The sequence below is a fragment of the Nesoenas mayeri genome, assembly GCF_963082525.1.
Source record: "Nesoenas mayeri genome assembly, chromosome: 22".
NCBI lineage: Eukaryota > Metazoa > Chordata > Aves > Columbiformes > Columbidae > Nesoenas > Nesoenas mayeri.
Genome location: NC_137572.1, coordinates 4,558,551 through 4,572,603, shown reverse-complemented (window position 1 = coordinate 4,572,603; position 14,053 = coordinate 4,558,551). Strand labels below are relative to the sequence as shown.

Here is a 14,053-nt window from a genome sequence, read left to right as displayed (position 1 = left end):
AAGTTCTGAGATGAGCGTTATTCAGCTCCAGCAACAGAACGACTTGGATTGCAGAATAAAGGACTTGGTTTCTCTTCCCTTTCAAATTAGCTTTGGATAGTTTAAATGACATTTTGTGCATTAGCTGTTCGCTGACAAGCTGGCTCCAGACATCATTAATATGATTAGGAAGCTTGACAATAAATCTGCACAAAACATTACCCAACATTTTACACTTCAAACCTACCTTCCCTACCAGATGCACCATGCAGGACTAACAGGCAATGATATTAGACAAGACAGCAACAGAAGGAGGCCCAGTGTGACAACCTGACTTCTCCAATAAATAGCACGGTTTGTATCTTTAAGTCATTCGAATTCAACAAGGGCAGAACTAGAATTTTAGAACTGACAATTACAAGCATCTGCGAAATCCAAACCAGGAGCTCTGTACTCCATACACTGCAGTTCAGGAAACGCTGAACCGAGTGTTTGTGCTACAGTTTTAGAAACTACACATCCCGGAGCCCTTTCTGAAAGGATCTACAGCAAATGTGATGCACTCTGTTGTTGCCCTTCAGCAGAGGGAGGCCAGAAAGGGAAAGCCAAGGCAATCTTTCAACCATTTTAGTAATCTGAGTGGAAAAAACTCCAACACATCATTGAAAGACAGAAAAAAAGGATACCCTGTGTTCATGCTGAAGTGCAAGGTTAAGAGTTTTACACGTACCTGAATCCACCAACCTTTAACTGGGGAAGGAGGGATGAAAGGGAAAGGATCACTACATGAAATAACAGCAACATAAAACATGGGCGTTATTGCAGCGTGCAAGGGACAACGTCAGATCAGCACTGTATTCTGGGACTGCTCATGGCATTTCTGAACCAGGCTTGGACACTCTTTCCAGCCTCGAATCCCTCTGTGACAGGACAAACTTTTGCACAAAAAGCTCCTGACATCCGCATCTTTTATTTCACCACTTCGGTTAGATCAGCCCAATCTAAAGCACTTGCATGAAGCCCATTTTGTAAACAGGATTATGGCTGTATAGTCAGACTGCCAAGCCCCAGATAGCACAAAAAGCCTTTCAAAAGGCTTCAATGGTAGCTGAAGTGGAAGTGCTGGAGTTCAACAATAAGATTAATAAGGAGGTTAAAATGTTTTTGGTAGTTTTATCATCTGACATAAAAGCCAGTTGAAACTGGTGCCAAAAACCTCAAGCTCTCAAAAATGCACGGATTGAGTCATGATTCATATTTCAAATCGAGCTGAAAGTGGGAATCTGAATTCTATACTACTAGTCTGATATTTTTCCAAAGTACAATAGCAAGAAAATGCCTACTAGCAGGAGAACGGGGAGCAGCAGCCTACTTTTCAGGACTGACTGGTTCAAACGCATGCATGGTAACACAACTGAGAAAACAGCAAGAGCTTCCTTCCACATATTTGGAAAAAAAGGCAGTTTTGCAAATAGCATGATATATGTTTTCCCAAGAGGTGCAAGACAGCCCCTGGTCCCTGCTACAGATCTGGAAGACGACAACCAAGCCCTGAGCCAGAGCTGTAAGCCAACAGTGAGCACACACAGCATGTCGAGAGCCATTTTCCCCAGGAAAGTTCACCCTCAAAACCTAGAGAAACGGAGACAAGCTGCAAAAGGACAGACAGAACTGCTGCAGACACCAGAACCAAAAGGATGAGCTACACACGGATCCTCTCTTGACCTAGGCAAGGAGAAGGAGACACCAAACGCCAGACACACAGAGGCCAGCTGCAAAAGGGCCAGGGGGAGGCAGGACTTACTCATCTTTTTACACACAGCCATACAATACTCCTCTGACTCAAAATTGTTCCTGTTGCCTCCGCAGCCTCCATATATAAAGCGAACGCATTTTCTCTTGTTAGGGTCGAAGTACCAACGAGGCATCACAGCCCGGCAGGGCCCTGTCATCGCCTCCTGGGAGCAGACAGCTGTGTGGAGACGGGGTAGAACATGAGCTGGTGAGGAGCACAGGCCTCCCCGAGCGACTTACACAAAGCAGCAGTGGCTCTAGGTCACACCTTCCTCTGGGGCACTAGCATTGGCATCAGACCAAAGGGCTTTTGTCAGTTTGGGGGGGCGTCCATAGCTGCAAAAGCATCCAGCGCTGCTCAGAGAAGCACCTGCATGTGGTGCTTTGGAGCAAAGGTGCAGCAGCAGTTGTCTCGACATGAAGCTCTCATCTGCTAGAGTGATTTCTCCCTAGCTAGAGGCTGAAACAACAAGGATCTATTTTGCTGATGCCACAGTGTTATGCCTCAGGTGTCTCAGTGGTAGAGTCTGCACTGTATAAAAACAACATGATGGAAAGAAAACCCATTAGGGCTGCTTAAAGTGTTCAAAGATGCCCTGTTCTGCTGCCCTCTGTCTGCAGAGACACTTCACATCTCAAAGGTGAGCTAAAACAGCAAGTGAAAAGGCAGCTTAAGCAAAAGCAACGACCATCATGGCCAGGTTTTTAAGTTTTGGAACATCTACACACTAAATATCAAAATTCTAGGTACCCATGGATGTGGACTGCTTCAAAATAAGCGGGTGATATAAGCAGCTAGATTAATTAGAGGCAAGAGAACAGATACAGTACATAAGTGAGTAACTGTTCATGCTAATTTGGGAAAAAAGATTGCGTACCCCCAAAACAGACACCCCAATCATATTGTTCCAATCCTGTTTCAACACCTGCAGATCCGTAAGAGTCCTGCACATATCTGAGCTAAGCCTTGTTTCAGCAAGTGAAATTATCTGCAGCATGCTGGCACTTTACCAAAAAGATGCAAGAACTGCTGGCAATGATTCAGTGATCTGTAGCTAATTGAATTTCATTCCCTCTCCCCTGCTCCTTCCTCTGCAGACAATTCTACACGCAAAGTACAGGACATGGTATAGCGCTGAGGCACCACATCATCAGCAGATGCCCTCTGTAGTGGCACCTACCACTTAACAAAAGCGACTGCAAGTCTAATGTATATCACCACTGCAGTAAGTATATATTACTCGCATAATAAAATCAGGCCAATTGTGTTGGCTGATATTCTTTCATGAAAGAGAAGGGTTTATGCAAAGGCTATTAAGGCAGCACCAAGTATCCTTCTCAACCTTAAATGACCAGATGGCACCTTTGTGCCACCTCTGCAGAGTGTGACCCACCACTTTTAGCTCCCTTTTTGTAAATGAGATAAAGATAAATCAGGCCAAACTGGGATGTTAAATTCTGAGTGTACCTCAAACGCCTCTTTAAGATTTTTCAGAATTAGCCTATGCAGATATGGTTTTCTGACTCAACGCTGCACCTGCACGGAGGTGCCCGTTTAACGTGCCAAACACTGGGCTTTCTGCCAACAGAAACGCTGTTTATCTGGAAACATATGGCCCGTGCTCTACAGAGTTAATTTCGACACTTGAAACATAAGCATCATCAGCTTTCCTCTGTTTGCTAACTTATCTGGCAAATAAAACTTCCAAGTGGTATTTATTGACTTGATCAAAACCCCGTCAGAACCGACAGCAAATAAAGATACTCTCATGGTAGCAAGAGCTTCATGGGCTAAAATGTGTCTTACATTTCATATCGCTGCTGACTTCTTTTTCGGAAACAGCCTTCTCGTTGGTAGGCTCCGTGGTGGTCTCTTCATTGTAATCATCGACTTTGTAGCTATCGTAATAGTAGTCGCGGTCTTCCACCACATCCTCCTCCTCCTCTTCTCCTTCGTCTTCTTCATCCTCATCTTCCTCCACAGCTGTCCCTGTGAAGTCTTCTACACCCGCCTCGGTAGGGAACTCACTGAAGGGATACAGTTCAGTCAGGGAGCTTCAAAAGCACAGGAATTCTCCTCTCAATCCTCACCACAAGGGAGTTGCTGCATTAAACAGGCAACATCAACTTCAAATCCTGCTAACACCCACGCCAGTGAGAACCCTACCTTTTATAGAGGTTGTAATCTTCATCCTCGTCTTCATCTTCTTCCTCTTTGGACAGAGCTTCATCCACAACCTTTGTCTGAGGACAACACACATACTCGGTTCCGTGGAACTGGTCCACCCCGCAGGGCAGCAGCATGCCGTAACTGTGCAGGATCATCCCTTCCGTCAGACAGGCCTGAAGGAGAAGCACGGTAACGTCACATCAGCATCACGTTCTCGCTCTGGATAAAGCTAATATTTGCCTATCACAGATGGCAAGGATGCTGCCCAATGGTCTAAAATTTCACAGTATCACAGTATGTTTGGGATTGGAAGGGACGTCAAAAGATCATCTGGTCCAATACCCCTGCTGGAGCAGGAACGCCCAGGTGAGGTCGCACAGGAACTTGTCCAGGTGGGTTTTGAATGTCTCCAGAGAAGGAGACTCCACAACCTCCCCAGGTACCCTGTTCCAGTGTCTGTCACCCTCACTGAGAAGAAGTTTCTTCTCAAATTTAAGTGGAACCTCTTGTGTTCCAGCTTGATCCCGTTACCCCTTGTCCTATCATTGTTTGCAACCAAGAAGAGCCTGGCTCCATCCTCGTGGCACTCACCCTTTATATATTTATAAACATTAATAAGGTCACCCCTCAGTCTCCTCTTCTCCAAACTGAAGAGCCCCAGCTCCCTCAGCCTTTCCTCATAAGGGAGGTGCTCCACTCCCTTCAGCATCTTTGTTGCCCTACGCTGGACCCTCTCCAGCAGTTCCCTGTCCTGCTGGAACTGAGGGGCCACAACTGGACACAATATTCCAGATGTGGTCTCACCAGGGCAGAGTAGAGGGGAAGGAGGACCTTTCTTGATCTACTAACCACCCCCCTTCTAATACACCCCAGGATGCCATTGGCCTTCCTGGCCACAAGGGCCCAGTGCTGGCTCATGCTCATCCTGTTGTCCACCAGCAAAACGATAACGGCAACATACGCCCTTAGTGCAAACAAAGGAAAACGGATGTGAAACTTGTAGCTCAAGTGAAATACTGAGAAAAACCCCAGAATCAGAGCCATGTGGTGCCTCCTGGTGTTAACAGACCAAACACTCCCCAGCCCCTAACAACGGCTGATCTGTCAGCCCGGCTAAGTTCAGCAAAATAACTAGAGATTTTGTGCCAACTCGAGGGAGAGAGCACTCAAAAGAACCAGAACTACTGTTTGCTCTTCTGGGTTGGCCATTTCATTACACTTTATCTATTAAACTTTACACTGGAGTAAGTGAATAATTGCTCAAATGGGCTTTGTGTCAAGATTATTTTAACATGCCCTAGATGAAAAATCAATCAGATAATTCAAGAAAAAGCCAAACGCAAACTGCGATTAGACGTTATGTCTATACACTTCTCTTAAGCTAAGGAAATATACGGCTTTGTAGTGCCCAAGAAAAGAATGAAGTAAGAAAGACTTTATTATGTACATTGGAACCCTTTTGTACTTTGCTTTGTTACAGCACGGATGTAAAATGAGCCAAATATTTCTGGAAAAGCTCTCCAACTATGTTGAAAACAAGTGGTTTTTAATTTTGCTAGACATTAGCAAGTTTGTCCTCAATTAAAAGGTGATTGCGCTAGCACAGCTTTATTTAGACAGGCTTTTGCTCCCAGGATGTTAAAAAACGTTTAACCTCATCTTTACTAGCACCATCACAACTAATCATTGCATTGCTGCTTCTACAAAATGGAAACCCTACATTTAGTTGTTTTTATTATCCCCAGTTGAAACGCGTGCAGAGAATTTGCAATATTTTTGCCAGTCAGATAGGAAAAAAAAACCCCTAAACCAAAAAAACAAGCACCAACACAAACCCCAAAAAACCCACAGGCTAGATTTATTCTGAGAAGATAATCCATCTCTTATGTAAAACCTCCACTAATCAGTCACAGCGAAACTCAGATTGTCCCCAGGCAAGCACTCCCAACCAAATCCCCAGCAGCAGCAGGTACATTAATGCAAAATGTGCAAGAAAAATAGGAAACATTCTATGATCTCTGGAGCTCTTTACCCTGGAAAGAAGGATGAGTCACTGGTCAAAGCAATATTCTAGAGACCCGCTTTCAATTCCTAGCTCCATCCATGAGTATGATCTTAAGCAAGCTACTTATGACAGCTTTTCAGGGGTGAAGAATAACTCAGCTAGCTACACAGATTTTTTGAAGTAACTTGAATAGTTATAATTCTTTTTCATTGCTCTCTGCCTCAGTCCATAGACTACAACACAGGAATAACAGACCCCAGAGAAATGCTGTTCTGCTCCAATACTACAAGCAGACAGATCCAGAATAAATATCCCGGCCACGGCAGCTCAATTACCTCTTTTGCCACAGTGTGCCAGTGCTGATGGCTTTCACACATGTCCATGCGCTCCTTGTGGAAGAATCGGCACTTCTCAGGCACCAGCAGGACATCGCTCACAAACTCACCCACTGAAAAACAAGGCACGACCGTAGTTCACTTGTCCCATCACACACGTTCAACTCCCGACAGAAAACACAGCTAACGTTTTGTTGCAAGTGCCTTAAAGGTTTGGGTTATTCTTAACAGCGACAAGTCAGACCAGCAGCCATTTCTGCAGTAAAACAGAGCTCAGAGCTCCCAAGGTAAAACACAGGAGTAAGGGCTGATCACTGAACCATCATGTGAACCTGAAGGCTGAACTGAAGGCCAGGATTACAGTGCAAGTTAATAAATAGCTGTTCGTGCAACAGACAGGACTGACCGAAGAGATTTCACGCCAATCTCTGAGAAGACTGCATCTGCATACGGATGTCTTCAAACCACTTCATCACCCATTTCTAAATGAGCTGCACCATACCGAAGCTCGTTCACGCTGTCTGGTGCTGTAACAGGCTGGAAATTCTTATGTGCCACGAGCGTTATCTATGTTTTCAGTATCTGGGTATCCGAGCAAGTCTTGTTTGTTTTTGTTTTGTTTCCAGATGGTTTAATTCAGGATCAACTGCAGCACATTCCCTGACTCAGACAGTCCTAAGAAAAACAGAGGGCTGAAAAATAAAACAACTGTACAGCCCAAAACCAGAGCACAACCAGCGTCAGCACATACGCTGCATCCTACCAAACGCCGCCGCTGCAATTCAACATCTGAAATTTTCTCAAAGTTGAGATATTTTTGTTCTTTCTCGCAGATTTAAATACCACATCCAGTAATTTTAAAAAGAGGAGCTATCTAGATACTGTGAGAAGACCAGGAAAAGATCTTCAGTCCAAGTGTTTCAAAGGACCATGCCCTGCACACATGAGTGGCAGCTCTAGGAATCATTTGTTAAAACTGGAGGAATGTCTTTTAAGTTCTTTCTCCCAGGATGTATCCACATCAAATTTCATTTCTTATGGTGCTTTCTGGTCGCCTAGTGGAGGGTATTACATATGGGAGAACAGAACCCACACAGTTCTGCAGATTTGCTCGTGTTTTCTTGTATCAAACCACACGCTAACCTGAGATACGGATACAAATTGCGAAAAACGGTTCGCACTGAATGCTCCCAGCGATCAGACTCTCCGAGATTGCACAAGACTTCTTCTAAAACAAGTCTTTCCCAGCGGATAACTGGAAAGAGATTCAGCCAGCTGAGACTAAGCTTAATACTAAGAACACACGCAGTGCTGCACAGTGTCAGGCACAACCCATGGGTCAAAAGCCGCAGGTAAAACAAGCTAAACATGTTGCCTGATCCAAGTGGGTGGATAGATTCTGGAAAGCACCACAAAATCCATCACGGTTTATCGCATATTCTTTCACAGTTCAAAGTGGGGACATGGGATACAGCTGCAAGAAGCAGAACCTCTTTGAAACAGCAAAATTTAAATATAGTCATTGAAACAGAACAGAGTTCTCTTGCCAAGACCGAAGCAGGAAGCCTGAACACACTGAGTATTTAAGTCTCCAAGGCAACAAAATATTAAAGCTTCACAAAAATAGGATGAGAGTATTAAGTCCCAATGTCTTTGTGATACTCTAATACAATAGCCTTCAGGTTTTTATGGCAGTTGCAGAGAGAATGGGGATTTCTTTTTCACGCCAGGCACCATTATTCCAGCACAGCTGTCATCAAGCTGTCGATCTGTTCGAAAAAGGCAGAGTTCCATCTTGTGGAAACAAAAATGTTTAAGTGGAAGCTGAACATGCAAATGGCAATCTGATGTGAGAAGAGCCTCATAAACTCAGTTGTTGCCTCTGTAAGAAGCCAGGAGGGAATTTCTTGCTCCTCCCACAAGAATGTACAAATACATCATACCAGGCACTCACCCAGGCACTTGTAGGGCACAACGATATGAGTGTGGTCCTTGCACTGTTTCTTCCCTCTCTTGCACCAGCTGTCGATGCTGACGGGTTGATTGGCTTCCACAACATTTGTAATCTGAAGGTCTGGATACATCTGTTTAACAAGACCAAGAGAGGTTTCTCTCCGGAAAGGACAAAGAACATGCAAAGCGGCTCCTAAGCAGGAGTAGCGAGGCTGACCCTCAACCAAAACCAAGTTTGAATTTGCACATGGACACACGTTCTCCTCTGGATCAAGCTTACGACAGCTGAAGATATAAAAAAGCCCCCAGCTGACTGTCACACAGGGCTGAGAAATGGAATGTGTCATCGCTTCTTTGTGGCAGGAGGCAGCCGGGTCAGGGGCAAGAGCCTTCACCAGCACCAAGCTGAGGTGTTTGGCTTTGCATGGCAGTGCAGGAGGAGTACTTAACCCTCTGGAAGAGGGCGACCACCAACAAATAGGGTTTAGTAACATCTTCAGACTTTCTCGTCCCTTGTCAAGGTGATATGCACCTACCTCCTTATGCCTGCTCCATTTATGATGTATTAATATCATCCCTACGTCCTGCTTGAGTTCTTGAGTCCAGACACTGACTTATATTTAGGCTTCTGCTACATGAACCAAAAGTAGCCCCAGTTATATCAGCCTTGTAAAACAGTTTTAAACATTTTCCAGTCCATACATGGTGTGCTCTACCATCTTCCCATTAAAAAAAAGACAAAACAAACAAAACCTCACTGATAACAACACAGTCATATTCTAATCGGAATAGATGTCAGGTTCCATTTTGCTCAGACACGGAGCAACTGCTGGTTAACTGGCTCAGAGGGAGAACATTCGGAGAAACCCCTGCAAAGACAAACACGGATACGTCTCCGACTCAGATCAGGGACCTTCTATAGCAGCGTAAGCTGATCTAAATGAGAGGTAAATCCCACTGCAGTGTCCTCCCTGGGCAGGAACACAGCAAAGCAATTCAGGGCACTGAGCTACTCAGACACTAATTTGTCTCCTGCAGGGTTAATTTGCTACAGACCAACTAAATTGGAATCCAATTCCTTAGCAGAGTGAAGATGCAAGATCGCAGGGAAACACTCACCTCTTGGCAGTACTGCAGAATCTCTTCCTTTCTTCCAAAGCAGCTCTTGGTCCCAGAAGTGTCAGGTTCCCATTTCCCGGTCTGGATATTCACGTGCATATTCAGCTTCCCACAGAACATGGCGATTTGAGGCTCTGCCACTGCAAAGCCTGTCCCAGCATTGGCTGCGAGCGCCTGTGAAGACAAACCAAACCAAAACACGTTGATTATCTGATCAAAAGCAGAACGACTCAAAGAACCAGAAACCTTCTGGCATCTTCTCAGAGAGCTCCCACTGAATCCAGGTGTCAGGGGAGTCTTGCAAGTTTATTTTGTAACCATATTCCTTAAAGTTGCTGAGCCCACACCAAGTTTTCACCCAAGTGTTTGTTTTTCCTAACTCTGTTTTTATTATTGCAATAACAACTTACCAAACACAAACCCAAGTAATTGACACTCACAGGCTGCACCCACAAAGGCTAAAAGAGGTATCTGAAAAACACTAAACTGATATTTGAAGATACATAACTAATAGTAATAACTTTCGGTCAAACAGCTCTGTGAGGTTACACACAAAGCGGGTAGTGCTACTATTAATAAAATAACTACTTCCAACTGCACAAAGCCTGCTCAGAGTTTGAAACCACGCATTTCTCCCCAAATCTCCAAATATTTGGGATAGAAATACCTAAGCTTCTTGCCCAAAGGTACAAATAAAGATAACTGCTGCTGAATCAGAATAACAGCTTTTCCAACTGACTCCTCAAAGTCTCTCATTCTGGACACTCCTGTGGGTATCTATTTGTACTGCCTGGTGCCCATGTGTATTCCATGTGCTTCCCACAGACAAAACGCGACAACCCAGACCCACATTGGGGTCAAACTGCAGAGCAATCAATGAAAACAAGGTCAGGTTCCCTTTGGGAAATCTCGCTGGCTGACCAAGAGAAGAAAAAGGGGATTAAATTAAATTGCAGAGTTGGGGTTTTTCTGAAAAGACTGAGTGGATGCCAGGAGAGTAACATACTCCTACATTAACTACGAGCTGTTGTAAAAGGAAAGGAAGAAAAGAAAAAAGGTATGAGGCAAAACCCAGATAAACTCCTAAATCGAAAGCTCTTTAAGGTGTTTAGGGGAATGAAATCCATTTCAACTAGTTCAGACAAGGCAGATTAGAAGCAGAGGCTCCAGGGCACCACAGCCCTAAGCTGCTTTTTTCCTGGCAGGCAGCACTACCCTAGGCCACCACTTCTGCTTCACATTTAACTTCTCGTGCAGTCAAAAATGCATATATTACAGTTCATTCCCTATTGCCTGCAGATCCCCATCAAATTACATCAATACATGTATGCTTCAAGCAAATAAAGAGAAGAATTCAACTGGACAAACCCTGTGTGCAGCTCCTAGTTGCTAGATTTTAGGAAAAAATTAACTCCATTAGAATTAGCTCATTTCTCCTCCGCCCCGTTCACACACAAAATCACTGCCTGGAGATAAGACATTTCAACACTCAGAGAGTCAAAGGTTGTTTAGTGCTGAACACACAGCTTGTGCTTGGGGGATAAGACCAACCTGAGACACAAAAGCATCAATTCATGGTGTAGGTATAGGAGGTATGGGTGTGTACTTAAGGTATAGGAGGACTCCTGATGAACACCCCAAGGCTGGGTAACAGGGTGCAATAACTTCATTATTTCAGAAATCAAACCATTTAATAAACACGTGCTTCCAACAAGTGTTGACTGATACCACTGAGCACAACCTTGGCTTTGCGCTGCCCTCCTCCCTGCCGTGTCGTTTCAGAATATAAATGCAAACGTGGAATGAGTCTTCATAACTCTAACCACGCAAACTTTGTACGAGGGTCTTTTATCTCTCTCCAAACAAACACCACTTTGGGATCAACAATCCCTTTCCAGGGAGCACAGGACTTGACATGTTAAAGGAAACAATCCCCAACACAATTGTGTTTTATGACAACACTGCAACCACATCCAAGAGTCGAGCTGAACTCTGAAAAGAACAAAAAGCAACGCAAGATCAAATATGCAGAAAGCGTTAACCCTGGTAGGACAGTGCATCAAAAGATAATAATAAAACATACGTGTTATGAACGGTTTGGAGATAATTAGCACCGCCTATGCTCGTAATCTGTCTTCTTCAAAGCAAACTTTAAAAGTATGCAGCAAAATAAGGTAACTGCATAGGCAGGAGAGGCGCAGGCTCCATCCCGAGGCAGAAACACCCATCAGAAACCCATTCAGAACAGCTCTTGCATGAGCAAACCCCCTGTTCAAACACATACCAACCTCCTGAAATCATCGCCACCCCCTATTTACATTCTGCTGCGAGCTCCTGTTTATTTTTGCTGTCTCTCCGGCCTGACACCTCTGCGCTGTGGCAAAGGTATCATTCATTCCTCCTCCGATGGCTCCAAGAGTTGTGGCTCCAAGAGTTGGCGTTATCAGCCCGGTGCTGTTGCCGTAGCTACCAGAACATGCTAAGCCCCAATTCACAGCTGAACAAACGAGACTAATTACTTGCTTGATTTCATCACTTTTAATCAACTGGAAAAGAAACCTTTTCTTGAATTGCACTGTTGAGTAAGTTAATGAACTTTGCTATCACAAGCTGAATCTTTAACCCCGTGGCCTGCAAGATAAAGAGTTGTGAGTAATGGGCTTCCATTTCTCACCACTGACAATCCACTCCACCCACTAAACACATCACTTCTATTTAATTTAGCGTTTTTATCTCACTCTACCTGTGGTGAGAGAATGCAGCACAGCAAAATTTCATCTGTAACGCTGGAGATGACACTTCTAAAACTGCTTAAGGAGTGAAGAAAGTCCCTGACAAGAGTATTTTGGGACGGCAATGTTCTGTTGTTCCCCACAGTTGCCTTCGCTGTACCCAAAATAAAAGCAGATCGCTCAGGCGTACGATGCCTGAGGTTACCCAGTCTATGCAAGCATCGGTTTGCAAAAGGAAGGTTGGGGGAACATGTAAACCAGCACGAAGCTTGGGCTAAAGCCATGTCCTTAGTTAAGCTCTTCAGTACTTCAGAGAATTCACCCATTCCACATTGCAGAGGGATGAACAAACTGACAGCACATTTTTCTTTGGGAATTTCCCAGCCATAAATGGAAGCTGCCGCCTCTTTTAGTGCCGGGGAGCAACTATTCAGTCTTTTAAATAAGCAGACTAATAGTTTGGGAGGGACATCATACACAGAGAGTTCATCTAGTTGCGTATGTCCTCAGCAAACATTGTTTTAGTAGCTATTATCCTATTAATATATATCCATAACATGAGAGCAAGATGAAAGTTATCTGGGAGAAGACCGGTACATAAACCATTGCATTCCTCACCAGCATTTGCATTTACAAGATGTTTCACGATAAATTCGGCTCTGCCTTTTGGTGTAATTCTGTAAATCCTGTCTGCTTCCCAAGACCAAAGAACTATTTGATTCCATGGCACGTAAATCTCTGGCCAGTTAATGACAGTTAAATTCCTCACCCCGTCGTATAGTGCCTGATTTACAGTCCCAAAACACTGGAATTCGAATCTCTAAATATTCTTCTTCTCTGATGAAGTGTCTGTGCCCAAGTATCCAGTCTTTTATTTACTATGGGTCCCTTCAACTTGCGACAGCGGGTTTGATCCGTGAGCTTTATCCATTCAGAAGCCTGGGCTCTGCTCTGAATATCTACCAAATCTTCCTCGAATATCTACCAAAGGAGAGGTTAGGGAGGATTTTTTGTGAATTTAAATGATTTCTGCTCTCTAGAGTGCCTGTACTTCAATGCTGGGAATACCAGCTTTCCATGAGGCCTCCTCTGCTGCAATACACGAGCAGCCCTGGCCGGATAAAACCACGCAAGATTAAGTCACTTTAAAACTTAAACTGCAGCCTCTAGAATTTATAAGCCGCTGAAAAAAAAGCTCAGATTGTGAATTGCATTGACTCGGTGGTCAGAGAACACAGATTAATAGCTGCTGAGGGAATTCGTTGCCTCGAAAGCAAATGCACGGCCTTTTGGAGGATCGGCTGCAGGCCGGATCACATTTCCTGCTCAGAAGAGTTAAAAGTATTCCACAACTATTTGCTGCTACACTGACACAAAATGCCAGGCAGTACTTTGAAAGATTACTTTGTGCTGTTTGTTTTTAATTAAGCAAAGTCCCTTGAAAGTAACATGGCTTATTAAATCAGAATGCACGTGATCTACAACCTGAGGGACTTCAGAACATGCTGTTCAGCACAATCCTTATCTAGATAATTTATGCTTCCCACCTTTACTTAATTAAAGAATTTTTATTTATTTATTTATTTTTTTAAAAAGCTTCTGTGGATTATTTTTTTAAATACACTTCCTATTCTATCCAGGGGTGTCAGCACTTCAGTTCTTCCTATGTCAGTGTAATATCCACAGATATAGAGATACAAATTGAACTCTTTCAAGACCACTGAGGAATTCTAACAGTTCGTTTGATATATAAAAATGAATCTTGCTGCCTTATCAGCCTTCCTGCGAGCATAATGATGGCTGACACTTTTAAATGTGTGAATATTATAACTTTTCACCCTTGGCTGAAACATTGCTACACCCATCCGTGCAGGAACTTGACTACGTCGAAGCCCAGATGCACATCCCATGTTAACGCTGTCAACAGAGCTCAAGTTCATGGGCATCTCTCCTCCCATAAGGAAAG

The 14,053-nt window shown here is 44.0% G+C and overlaps 1 protein-coding gene across 6 annotated transcripts in view; it reads right to left on the bottom strand.

Annotated features, from left to right (window-relative positions):
* Positions 1 to 14,053, bottom strand: part of APLP2 (amyloid beta precursor like protein 2) — a 48,039-nt gene that overhangs the window by 18,034 nt on the left and 15,952 nt on the right. For 4 of the 6 annotated variants that reach the window (XM_080358037.1, XM_080358038.1, XM_080358039.1 and 1 more), the window contains exons 2-7: positions 9,356 to 9,529; positions 8,238 to 8,367; positions 6,284 to 6,396; positions 3,941 to 4,116; positions 3,581 to 3,801; positions 1,784 to 1,951 (exon numbers count right to left, since the gene is read on the bottom strand). In XM_080358037.1, coding sequence (XP_080214163.1) covers positions 1,784 to 1,951; positions 3,581 to 3,801; positions 3,941 to 4,116; positions 6,284 to 6,396; positions 8,238 to 8,367; positions 9,356 to 9,529 — 982 coding nt within the window. The remainder of the gene's footprint in view (positions 1 to 1,783; positions 1,952 to 3,580; positions 3,802 to 3,940; positions 4,117 to 6,283; positions 6,397 to 8,237; positions 8,368 to 9,355; positions 9,530 to 14,053) is intronic. The other 2 variants (XM_080358041.1, XM_080358042.1) reach the window with 1 other exon arrangement.